Source organism: Gopherus flavomarginatus, chromosome 1, assembly GCF_025201925.1.
Source record: "Gopherus flavomarginatus isolate rGopFla2 chromosome 1, rGopFla2.mat.asm, whole genome shotgun sequence".
NCBI classification, from domain to species: domain Eukaryota; kingdom Metazoa; phylum Chordata; order Testudines; family Testudinidae; genus Gopherus; species Gopherus flavomarginatus.
Genome location: NC_066617.1, coordinates 135,342,353 through 135,355,376, shown reverse-complemented (window position 1 = coordinate 135,355,376; position 13,024 = coordinate 135,342,353). Strand labels below are relative to the sequence as shown.

At 45.5% G+C, this 13,024-nt stretch overlaps 1 protein-coding gene across 3 annotated transcripts in view; it reads right to left on the bottom strand.

Annotated features, from left to right (window-relative positions):
• Positions 1 to 7,206: 7,206 nt before the first annotated feature.
• The window catches only part of TTC38 (tetratricopeptide repeat domain 38), a 144,621-nt gene continuing 138,803 nt past the window's right edge, over positions 7,207 to 13,024 (bottom strand). For all 3 annotated transcript variants that reach the window (XM_050965953.1, XM_050965945.1, XM_050965981.1), the window contains 3 exons: positions 11,354 to 11,513; positions 10,981 to 11,054; positions 7,207 to 8,469 (listed from right to left, as the gene is read on the bottom strand). In XM_050965953.1, the coding sequence (XP_050821910.1) occupies positions 8,376 to 8,469; positions 10,981 to 11,054; positions 11,354 to 11,513 (328 nt within the window). In that variant the 3' untranslated portion in view covers positions 7,207 to 8,375. The remainder of the gene's footprint in view (positions 8,470 to 10,980; positions 11,055 to 11,353; positions 11,514 to 13,024) is intronic.

The window sequence follows — 13,024 nt, the reverse complement described above, 5'->3', positions numbered from 1 at the left end:
TCACTGGGTTGTGCGGATTGTTCATACACCTGGGTGACGTAGTTCTACCAATACAGGTATGTAGTGTAGACTAGACTCTGTCTGAGCTGGAGGGAGGTGCCTCCCTCTGCTTAGGATTTGCAGCTGAGAATCCCTTCTTGGTGTTAGGCCCCTATTCTGTTTTAGTAAGAAATCAGAGTTGGGGGGCAAAGGAGGGGGGGAGACCATAACTTCTCTAACCACAGGGCAGAGACTCACCTGGATTGCAGGACATCTCCTGTTGAAGTCTCACCTGAGGGGGAGAAGGGATTTGAATAGGGATCTCTGACCCCCCCTAGGGGAGTGTTCTAACCATTGAACAATGGGATATTCTGCTGGGGGGGAGGGGAGAGACTCCCTTCATTCTCTCTTGTTGCAGCTATTCCACTGTGGCTAAATGATGAAAGAATCATTGGGCCAGAGAGAGAGAAAGACAGCACACGCGAGAATGAGATGGTAGCCTGGGGGTTAGCGCAATTACTTGGGAGGTAGGAGAACCAGGATCCCTACTTCAGTGACTTAATTATTTACCACAGTGGAACAACTTCAACAAGAGAGATTTAGGGAATGTCACATCAGAAATATCCTATAGCGCAGCAGCTAGGCCACTCACCTGAGACCCCTCTTCAAAGCCTTTCTCCCCCTTGGGAAGAAATGGGTGTGTGTGGTGGAGGAATTGAACCAGGGCTCGCCCACATCCCAGGGAGTATTCTAACTACTAGCTAGGCTAAGAGTTGAGCAAGGTCTTCCTCTCTCTTTCCCAGCTCCCTTAGAAATTCAAATAAAATTCTATTCATATGGGCTTGGCTGTGGTCTGGAATCAGGTTAAGACTGTAAACAAAGGCCAACTAGGATGCTGGAGGGATAAGAAAAGCAGGCATCTAAGAATAAATTAACATTTATGAATAATTTAAGGAGAAGTTTGCCACGTATTTTGGGTGCTTTCTGCTACTAAGTTCACATAGTATTGACTACAGATCTGGAGGGGATTTCAAAATCTAGAGAAATGATCCTGAGGAATTAAAAACAAAAAATCCTCCACAGGCAACTGATGTGAGGAAGGAAGAAGTCACATCAACCTCCTGGTTCCTCTGGATAACCTGAACACATCAACCATAAACCAGTATCTTGCTGCAAGAGGCCTTGGTCTTACAAAGAATTAGGAAGAAAAGCCTGACCTCCCAAAAGCTAAGGTAGGTGGGCTTCTTTACAAGAAAGGAATACCATGAGTAACATAGGCGCACGCTACCCCATTCCCCCTCGAAAGTCTGTAATAAATAGCAAGTGGGAAGGCTGAGAAGGACAAATGCTTGTATGGTTTATCTAGCCACAGAACTCAGTAGCTGCTGATTGTGACATCAGCTTAAATAGGGATAACATCCATCAGCTGGAGTCTTGGGGGTGTTCTCAGACCACTTCAGCCACCGGCAAAGAAGAGTAGTGAACAGAATTCCCCTACTATGGAATTATACTGCCACCTAGCATGCATTAGGCACAAGGAGAAACCCTAGAATCGCTTCTGCAGGCACCATAAAACCAAGCAGATGTTTGTTCGGGCTACTACTCAGACTTTTGCTTCCAAAATGAGTGACAGTAGCTAAGCATGAAAAAAGAAAGAAAAGGGGTCATTACATCTCAGTAATTCAATTTGGCTAATGGCATGCTATGAAACACAGCAGGATTGGTTCTCAGGCTAACTGGCTTGCTTTCAGAGGCTGGGCTGTAGAACAGGCATAGGGCATAGGTCAAGGAATCTGGAATTAAATTTCTTCAATTTAGCCTGAATATAGCCTTTTGGGCTAACTATTCCCAGGCTCAATCCTGCAACATTAGCTGCAAATACAGCCCTTTTCCTCCACTCCCATTAAAGGAAACATGCAGTAACAGAAAGCTGTAATTCCTAAAAATATTTTTGTTTAAGTGGTAAATTAAGAGCTAATTATATAGTTAGGGTGCCACCCACTAAAGTCCTTTGGCACTAAGTCCCATTTTTTGGGTGCCACTGCAAGCTATAAAACTGCTGCTTGGCTGTCACCTTACCCCATAGGTGCCTAAACTCACTCCGTGCCTAAGTTTTTGCAGTTAAATTGCTTGAGCACCAATGTTTCTGCCTCTGGGTGTGCATACTGTTGCCTCACACTAGGCATCTAGACACCTAGTGCCCCAGAGCACTTCTCAAACTGGGGAAGATAGTTCTTCCACCTAAGTTGGCGGGGCAGTGGGGGAGTGGATCCTCTATGCATGCTCAGGAGGAAGTGGGGGCAGTTTGAGCTGGGACAGGGTCACCCGCATCTTGGGTACATACCCTATCCACTACTCGGGTAAGGTTATAAGTGGTCCCGCTCCCCGCAACTGTTTTATTTTAGGCACGGCACACGACTTAGGTGGAGGAGCACCTATTGTTTCCCAGATCAGGGCTTGCTAGCAGCACTAAGTGCCTCACAGCAGCCCAGACTAAGGAGACCTCTACAATGCAAAAGAACAAAAGCTCACAGAAGCAAGTTTCAGAACCTGGGTCAAGTGACTTGGGCTTGCGAGGCGCATGCTGTAGGGGCTAAAACTGGTGGGGTAGTGGTTCCTGCTCAGGCTGGAACCTAGGCTCTGAGACCCAGGGGGGCTGCTATATGTTAGCCTTGTAGTCTGAGCCCACAATCCCAAGTCAGTTGACCCAGTATTTTTTTTTCCTTTTGCAGTGTAGATGTAGCCCATGTCACCTAGGTCGGCAAGAGAGCCAGGGCACAGGATACAACCCTATCATCAGCATTTCCCATTGGTTCACTTAGGCAAGGTGCCACCTCTCATGCTGGCTTTGTGGGTCACATTCTCAGGCACCTCGCTCTTCTCCCCCCTTCATTGTACAGGGACCCTAGGCACCTAACGCAGGCTGTGTGGATCCCAGTGTTGTGCCTGTGATTTTCCAGGTGCCATGATGCTCAGCATCCTAATGCCCTTCATGGCCCCCACCCTTGTTCCCTGGCACTTGACATCCAACACCTGCCAAACACTGAGGCTAGGTATATGGTTTTCTTAAAACTTAAGCAGGAAACAAGGTAGAAGGGAATGCTGGGAAAGGGTCAAGGCAGAATCTCTACAGTGAAGCTGAGTGGCAGTCATATTAAGGATAATACCATTAGCTTTATTCCATGTTGGCCAAAAGTAACTTTCTGTGACTGTGACTATGGCAGGTCCCACACAGCAGATACTGCCCTTCCAGTGTAGAACTAAGACACCAACTCTCATTGGAACAAACAAGGATTCAAAACTGTAAGGTACTGTAAGTGCCAGTTTCTATGGCATACTTCAGTGGGAACCACAGCTCCTCAGTACCCCTGAAATTTCAGGCACTTTTATTTAGGTGCCTCATTTTAGGTATCCATTTGTTGGCCTTTATCTTTTAGGCAGAGCTATCTCACAAAATATTGAGTGATATCTCAGTTGGTCACTAGGTGTCACTTTCCCTCTTCAATACTAGCTTCATGCTTAGCAATAACATATTGGATCCAGTGGCACCTCTATTTTCACAGCTGTATATCTTACCGAAGAAAGATTAAAAATTACTGGAATCTTTCAGTCATGGGTATGGTGACTAGAAGAGCAAGCTTCTTAATACAGTTTGTTTTACCTGCTCAGAGAAGGGTAAGAATTTATTCACTGAAAGCTAAAGTAAATAAATACAGGAAATTGTCATAATTTTAATTTTTTGGGGGATATATGGGCCAGATTCTCCCCTCAGGTGCATGAATGGCTTCTGTCATTGTCTCTGACATTGATGCACTCTGACGTTTGACAAGTCACTTTACCTTCTCTTTTTTTCCCAGCTGTAAAGTGAGAGTAATAGTCACTTCTTGCAAATACTCTAAGATCACATGAAATATTTCATAGAACACTGTAGCAAACTATTTTATAGGCACAGTATCTATCTGTAAAGGAATACCTTCTGTAAAGAACAAAGGCGTTGAGTTTATAATAACCTATTTCTCAGTGGTGAGTTATTGCTGCAAAGCATAGAGTTCAAGTCCATCCTCTGTGATTCCTTGTTGGAGTAAATAAGAACTGTGCATGCATTTCCCTTCCATGTATTAAATGCTTCTGTGAAAACGTGGCCCCACATGTTTCTGCTTGGAATTTCCCTTGGACAAACTAAGGGAACAATTAAGGAATATGTTTCCAGAAAGCTAAACAGAAAATTGTTTAGGAATAAATCATAGGTTTGTTTTTTTTCAGAGTGAAGAGACATTTCTAAATCTCTTATTAGACATTACAAAAGTAAACTACTGTCAAGCAAGTTAATGGGATAACTAAATATGTGTATTTCATCCTAACCCCTTAAATCACTTTGTATGATTTTTCTCTGAACTCTCCAATTTATATCCAACAGATGAGGTGCTCAGAAGGGAACACAGTATTCCAGCTGTGGTCTCCACAGTCAGCGCCTTCCCCTCTTTTATGCTTCAAGAGATCTGCCTGTGGCTATGCTGCTTTAGATTTTTTTTTTTTATTAAGACTTGGCATAACCCTGGCTTTCAGGAATGCCTCCTACCCTAGGCTGCAGTGGCTCAAAATATTCACCTAAGAAGAATATCAACTACACTAAGAGTGGGATTTTCAAAAGCTCCTAAATGATTGAGTTTCACTGGGACTTGTGCCCCTAAGTCACTTCCAGCTGCAACCCCGGCGCTGGGCTCACAGCTCGGGCTGTCAGCCCTGGGGCAGCAGGGGCTCCACCTGTAAGCAGGGGCACTGATAGCCAACAAGCAAGGTAAGTAATGCAGTGTCTACAGGTCCACTGCATTGCCCTAATGACCTCCACCTAAGCCCTACGCCTCTTGTGGAGGTGGAGTTATTAGGTGGGTGTAGTGGGTGACTTACATTGGTGGGAGGTACGTTGTAGGGTAGACACTTACGGAGTTAGGTCACTGTAAGCTGCTTTACATCAACCTAACTCTGTAGTGTAGGCTAGGCCTCAAAGGTACTGAGGCATTGCTCTGCTCAGTGTTGAAATGCCTACGCCCTGTCTGGCTTGCTGTCTAGTGGAATCCTCAGCTCTGAGCTATGCACCTAGGCTCCCCACACAATGGGGAGAGTTCAAAATCTAGAAAAGAGATCCTTGGAAGACAGAAAGCTGAGTGTAGAGCCAGGAGTGAAATGCCAGGGAGAGGGTTGCAGGCATCTGAATGGCTGACCTGATGTACTTGGCTTATGGGCCAGAGACAGACAGCTCTCCGTGCTTGGGATCCTCAGCCACAAGCCGTCTCCTGCAGTTAGACACCGAAGAGTCGTCAGCCAGTTAGGCAGCTATTACACTAATAGCCAAAACAATCTCACTCTCCTGCTCAAGCTAGATACTTGCTTGCCCCATTTCCCTGTGTGCCCCAGGCTCTCTTTATGCAGGTGCCATGTCCCTTCCACCAAATCTATGGCCTGCATCCAGCCCTTCTGCAGTGACTGACAGGTCTTAGGTGTGGTCATACTATGCCTACAGGATAAGGCTACACTGGCAGAACAGGCATTCCCCTGCCTAGTTTTGAGAATCCTGCTTCAGGCCTCAGCTTGAGTTAGTCCCCCTGAGCTGCACATTAGCTGGGGGATGATGTCAGGGCTTAGGTAGCTTTGAAAATGCCAGTTGGTACAGTTAGATGCCTACAGCATTTGGGAAATTTCAATGGTGCTTAAATGGTGGACTTCAGCGCCAAACTAGCATGGAGGATCTGAGCCTTTGTTATTTAGGGTTGTATTTTCAAAGGGCAAGTGTAGCAGCACAGCTTAAATTTAAAAGAAACAACATGCAACTAATGCTTCTAACAGCACAAGGCTAAAGTGATATCAGGATCAAGGCCTGATAGGAAAAACAAACCTGAAACAGCTCACGGTGTTTAGGGTTTATAGACAATGCTCTGAACAGCTGTTTGGTAGTTTAAAGTTGGGACTACGTGTGTCTTTCCCCTCCTCCGTCTTTTTTTACATCTTATGACCGTTGCCAGGGTAATTTACAGAAGGAAGAGACACGACCCCCCTTGCCTGATATTCCTTGTTAAATAGGTTTCGGTCTCAAATCTACTCTCAGAATGTGGTAGCCATCACTAAATACAGAAAAGGCGGGACTGTTATCAACCTAGTACTTTTGGGTGTGACCACAGTACTGTCGGATACCTGTTCCCTGAACTAACCATCTCTCTAATGAACGCACATCCTTGTTTGTGACAGAAGTCTGCCTGTTACATGAACACTTTCGTGGAGCGAGAGCAGAAGTTCAGAACTGTAGCTCTGTGCAACACTTGTGGGCTGTGGTAGTAGGAGGAATGATGCTTAGTTACAACATAAAATGTAAGCAGCAGCTGGAGAAGTCGTTACATCAGCTATAGTCAAACTGTACAAGTTCACTGTAGGGTCAACTTCCCTCTGAGGTAGATAAAGGTAGTACCACGGAGTTTTATCTCTATGGGACCTTAAAGAGAGGTTCTGTTTGTCCTACAGAAAGTGTCAACATTAATATCCATGTAGAAGGAGGCACAGCTGGGGCCAGTGTCCTTGGACAAGTTTTCACCCCCCTGTTGTGTATGTGGTAGCTGCTTCTCTCCACCTCAGCTATGGCTGTATTTCATTGGTGCTGTGTCTGCAGTTCAAAAAGCACTTTGGGATTGTTCAGCATAAAAAACTCCTAAGTATTAATGTAGTTACAGTTCACTCCAATTTGACAAAGATTAACTATGCAAAGAGTAACTATGGATCTAGAACACTTAAAAGAAATCACTGCAGACTCATTCTAGGAATAAAGGAGTGAGGTGATGGCAGGGAAAGATAGAGAAGATTATAATGTATATCTATCTAGCAACAAAAATGTCTAACACCTATTTAAGGAAGATGGTTCAGGTGCCAATTCCACTTCTGAAAATGAGTCCCATAATGGGATTTGTTTGAGGAGGGGGAGGAAGGGAGAATAATGTTGCTCCACTTGATACCTTAAATCCTTAAGTCAGACTGTGGTTTCCTTGTACACGTGGAGTGTATAGAACAGCTTGACTTCAGAAAGATAAATCCCAGTATGCAAAATATTCAAAAACTGCACAGTTTCATACATTAGTCACTTTGGTGATGCCTAAGTTCAGAAAAAAATAATCAATCACCATCTCCTTGAATATAATGACATTCTTTAGGATACTATTAGGAATGCCATAAATCACATGGTCATAAAGTCTGCTCTTACATTTGTAATGTAGGAGTAAGGTATTAATTTAATGCAAATCAAAGGAACACAGTTACATACGAAAAAAGATCTATACAATTCTTAAGAGATTGCCCAAAGATTTTTCTAAAACTATCCACTGATGTTATAAAAATGTGCTGCATTATTAGGATATAACTTCCATTAAAAATGCAATAAGAACATCAGGAAGTAATAAGTTTTGATTAACAACTGTGAAATGGTTGACTTGCAAGATCAGTTCATCCCTGTATGACTTTAATAGCAAATGATACAAAATTATGCCTTTGAGGAACTTGAAACCAAATCCTGGAACCCGCAAGCAGGCCAAAAGGGTCTAGCTGCATGCTGGGTGGTGTCACTCTGGCATGGATGTGTCATGTGTGTGGCAGAAGTCCTCATTCACGTTTCCCCAGACCTTTACTGCAACTCCATGGCTGAAGCAATCCCTGCAGGAAGACTGTCAGTGGATTCCTTGATTCAAATTCCTTCTCTCCTCCCCCACCTCCACATGCATTAGGAGCCCAATGGAGCAGAACTGCATGGAAGCAAAGGGTTCCCAAATACTGCCCCTATTTGCAGCAGTGGTTCTGTAGAGTTAGGGCCTTCTATGGTCATGGCAGAGAAGCCCAAAAGTCACTTTGGGCCAAACATATTAGTTCACTTTCTACACATTTTGGCACCATTTATTCCTCCCTAGTACATCCCACATGTCAATTTTTTTTCAAAGGCTCTTCATGTGACAGCTCGACCCATCCCTTCTCACGTTCTAGAACAGCAACACCACCACCTACTCTGACAGTGCACAACTTTGTAATAGCAGTGTTATCCCGCAACCTGATAAGCATAAGACAGATGCGCTCTCCTGAAAAACCAATGGCTCAGCATGCTTTAAACAAATGATTGATATCTACTTCATTTGCTACTGTCGCCCTGCAAAACACAGCTAGGTCAGAACCTTGCTAGAATCAGAGGTGTCCAGAAGCTCAAGCAACAATGCTGAATCACCACAACAAGCTTCTCAAAGCTCAGATATTTAGAAGATCTGATATGGCTGCTGATGCAATATTTTCCCTATTTTGATTCTTTTAATGTCATAGAAAGCGACTGATTATAGTGCTAATTATTATTTCCACAGGAATAACAGATTTAAGATTTACTCCATCGCATGAACAGCTGATGCCTTTTGAATAAGTCGCTCAGTCAATGGTGAATTTGGTCTCAAACCATCACGTTCCAATAGGAGGCATCTGAAGGAGGTAAGGGAGAGGGAGAAGGGGAAAAAAGACCTTAAATACAGTGCTCAAAATCATAGCAGCGGGTTTTTCTGTTTCCTGGTTTAGTAGTCATATGTCATCTGAAAATAAGGAATTAGCTGCAGCAAATAGGCTGATCAACATTTTGGTCACTGGCACTTTAATGAGTTATTCAAGGAAAATCAATGTAGAAAACAGAACAGCTATGTTTTTAAATGCCCATATTTATGCTTTGACCACAAACACAAACAGGACATATAATAAGACAGTGACCTTCCCTTTCCCATTTCTAGCTCTCCAACTAATTGTTCCCTGTTTTCACAGCCATGTGACACTGAAAATAGCAAAGCACAAGAACTCTGTGAGGCAGTGCTAAATAATCTTCCTCTCTTTCTGTCAAGATCCTAAAAGCTCCTTTGTTCCAAATCACCTTCTACCACTAACCATCCACTCCTGCTCTGACACCTCATAATCCTTAACTGTAACAAACATTTGAAATAAGAGGTCTCATACATAGACTATCCACTCAAATTACTTTTGATGTTCCACCCCCAACTAATGTGTGCATGTTGTCCAGTTTTGATCATTAGGGCTCTCTGACAGGGAGACAGAAGAAGAATCTCTTTATACCTGGGAAGTTGGAATGATTTTCATTACTTAGAAGCTAGGGGTCTGATTCACCACTCATTTACATTTGTGTTAATCAGGACTAACTCCAGTGAAGTCAGTGGAGCTACTCTGGTGTCAGACTAGTGTAAGAGAATCTGGTCTTAAGGCTGCAATTCTTTCTGCTGGTCTGCACAGGTAGCCTCCTTCAGTAGGCCTCTATATGGGGAAATGCGTCTGCTCTCTGCTCATGCAAGCAGCTCTTGTGATTTCTACTAAAACCACACTGCACAATGGAGAGCTGAAATACGGCTCAACAACAAGTAGGCTTGGCAGCATTCCACTTGAACTGATAACTGATAACAGCAAACATCAATTTCAGCTGACACACTGAAATTGGGGGCTTGGGGGAGGAAGAATCAATTGGTAACAGTTGGCGCCTTCAGGGATCAGGTGCCACCAGCCAGTGGCAATGCAGGGAGGCCTCTGTAGCTCTGCTGTCATGGGAGTGAAGGAGTGGGTCCAGGACAGCACGACTGTATAGGGCTGCTTCAGGGCCAGTGAAAACCCAATCCACAAAGTGTGGGGGGAGGCAACTATCCTGGTGGGGCCAAGCAGAGACCCCCAGCCAGGACTGCGAGGAGGAGGACTAGGAGCCCCTGGCCATGGGGGAGGCCACTCCACAGCTGAATAGCTCCTGCTAAAATGCAGGGAGTCCTTTGCAGTCCCGCTGTCACATCTGCTCTGCCCTGCCAGGATAGCAGCCTTGCCCACACCTTGAGCCTGTAGGAATTGGGTGTCACTGGTCCTGTGGCCATGCAGATAGCCCTCTGCAGCTCCACTGTCACGGGTGTGAGGAAGTGGAGCCGTGAGAGTGGAGCAGCAGAAGGCTCCCTGCATTTATGTGGGGCCAGTGAAACACTCAGTCTAATCTCTGCAGACAGAAGGTGTTGGGGAGGCTGTGGTCTTGTTGGCAGGGGCAGCTCCAGGCCCCAGCACGCCAAGCGCGTGCTTGCGGCCACATGCCGTGGGGCGCGCTTTGCTGGTCGCCAGGAGGGCGGCAGGCAGGCAGCCTTCGGTGGCATGCCTGCGAGGGTCCGCTGGTCCCGTGTCTCCAGTGGACCTCCCGCAGGCGTGCCTGCAGAGGGTCTGCTGGTCCCACAGCTTCGGTGGAGCCGCGGGACCAGCGGACCCTCCGCAGGCACGCCTGCAGGAGGTCCACCGGAGCTGCGGGGCCGGCAACCGGCAGAGCACTCCCTGCGGCATGCCACCGTGCTTGGGGCGGCAAAATGTCTAGAGCTGCCCCTGCATATTGGCCCAGTGGGAGGGGAGATCACCTCACTGCTGAGAAGCTCCCACACGCCTGACTGAGTGGGGCGGTGACACCTGATCCCTGCAGGTACAAAGTGCAGAAAAGCCTGCAGTCCTGGCCCAGTGGAGCAGAGACCTTCCAGTCAGCACTCTGAGGAGGAGGAGACCACCCTGTTGCTGAACAGCTCCATGCCCAGGTAGGAGCCATTCAGCAGCACAGCAGCCTCCCTCCGTGGCCAGGAATGCATCCTCCTCCTCGCACCCCGAGCTGAGGGTCTGTGCTGTGCCCTGCGAGGATCCCAGCCTTCACCACAGGCTCTTGTAGCTGAACTATTGACTGCCAATGAACTGACAACATTGACCAGCCCAGTTTGTAGCAGCTGAACGAAGTTAATATTTGACAATTGCTGCAGATTGTGCCCTAAAAGGTTAAATGTAATACTACATAGCTTTAGTTTTGCTAGCATATAATTTTACTTAGAATTTACAATGTTTAAAAACATTGACAATGTCTGCTTTCATAAATACTATTTCTATTGATATATATAATGGAATCCAGAAGTCCGTATTTTAGCAAGTGGTACTCACCTGGCCAGGTTCTGATGGGCTTTTGATTTGCAATTTAAAGCAGCATGGATCAATAGCTGGTTGAAAACATCTCTCTGACAAGAGAAGTCAAAAAAAGGAACATAAGTTAATATTTAGTAATAAATGCTGCAAGTAACAACTGCTTGGTTTCTAGGGGCTGGGTAAACCCATCCAGGAGGAATCTACTTTTACCAACAACATTAAGCAGCTGAGACACAGTACTTATTTGTAAATTTGTCTCAATTATCACAAATTTAGAAAAGGAAAACTAAAAGAGAAGTGTAACACATGCTATTGAAAGACAAACAAGCCCTACCCAAATGCAATTTAAAAAAGAAAAGAAAAGAAAAGAAAACACCTTCAACCCCTTTACCTGAGCATTGCTGCCTCCTATCTGCAGGAGTTCGTAGCGAATTGGATGAAGTAATTCTACTGTCTTGTCATAATTTCCATTGTCAAACTCTACCAAAGCCTGGCAAAGTGGCAACCCCAACTTCGGAGCCAGACCCAGTTCATGGTCTTCACCAGGTGCTCTGCAGAACAGGAAAGGAGTTAACTGCCAATGAGCAGAAGGTCAGACTGCAGAACTTGTACTCTTAAGTGCTGCTCTGTTATCTCCTGCAGCATGATACTGTCGGCACAAGTTAGGTTCACGGAGTTTAAGGAACAGTACTACATGGAACCAAATCAAACACACACTGTACATTTTGCTAAATAAATGTGGAGGTTACTTACATTATAGTAACTGTGTTCTTAGAGATGTTTTATCCCTAAGGATGTTGCTCTGCAGGATGTACATGCGCTTGTGCATGCTCAATCAGAGACTGCAAAGTAGTTTGCAGGCCTGCACAGAGCAGTCCCTTGTGTTTTGAATGAGGGTATATAAGGAGGTGCAAGCCAGCTGTCACTCATTTTCTTCTTGACTATGAAGCCAGAAGATCCACAGCAGCGTGAAAGGAGGGTGGAAAGTGGAGCACTCATCAGGACAAAACCTCTCTAAGAACTCAAGTTACTGTAAGGTAAGTAACCACTCCTTCTTTGAGTACATGTCCCTGTGGGTGCTCCATGGTTGAAAACTCCCAAACAGTGACTGAAGTCCAGTACAGTTTGTAGGACTGCATCACCACAGGTGGTGTCATCTTTGGCAGAGGTAAGATGGCATAATGCTTGGCAAAAGTATGGACAGAAGACCAAATAGCAGTCCTGCAGATTTCTGCTATGGGAACATCCTTCAGTAGAGCTCCAGAAGTGGACTGAGTGTCAGTGGAATGTGCTGTTACTCAGGAAGGAGGCTGAACACCAGCAGGTCAAGATGCAACCCAAAACTCACTTAGACAGCTTTCTGGTGGAAATTGGTTTGACGTTTCTTCATTTCTATGAATGACACAAATAACCCGGGAGAGGCCCAAAGGTTTTCGTCCTGTCTAGATATAAGGCAAGGGCTCTTTTGATGTCCAAGGAATGGAGGCTTGATTCCTCCTTGGAAGCATATGGTTTTGGGCAGAACATTGACAGGAGAAGCTCCTGGTTAACATTATATTCAAAGGACACCCTTGGGAGAAAGTGAGGGGGGCATCGTATGAGCCTCTGTCAGGGTACATCTGGCCCACATCCATCCAGGGCTTCTCAGGGTGAGAAAAGACTATTGCTATCACAGCTAGATTCCTGAAGGGTCTACACAACATGTTTGCTCTGATTTGACACCCAGTTCCACGGTGGAACCTCAGCCTGGTTCTAAATGCCCTAAGGAGAGTCCTCTTTGAACAAATAGCTGTCTGCTCCCTTCCCCACCTCGCCCTCAAAACTTCATTCCTAATTGCCATCACCTCAGCAAGATGAATCGGGGAGCTGGGAGCGCTGATGGCTGACCTACCATACACCACCTTTTATAAGGACAGAGTTATAAGAGGCACAGAGATTGGAATAGTGTTAATGCCCTGGATATTGCTAAGTGGACCTCTTGGGCAACCGGCCTCTGAGAAGCCAGTTGTCCAAGTATGGGAATACTCATATTACCTAGTGGCAGAGGCAAGTGGCTGCCACT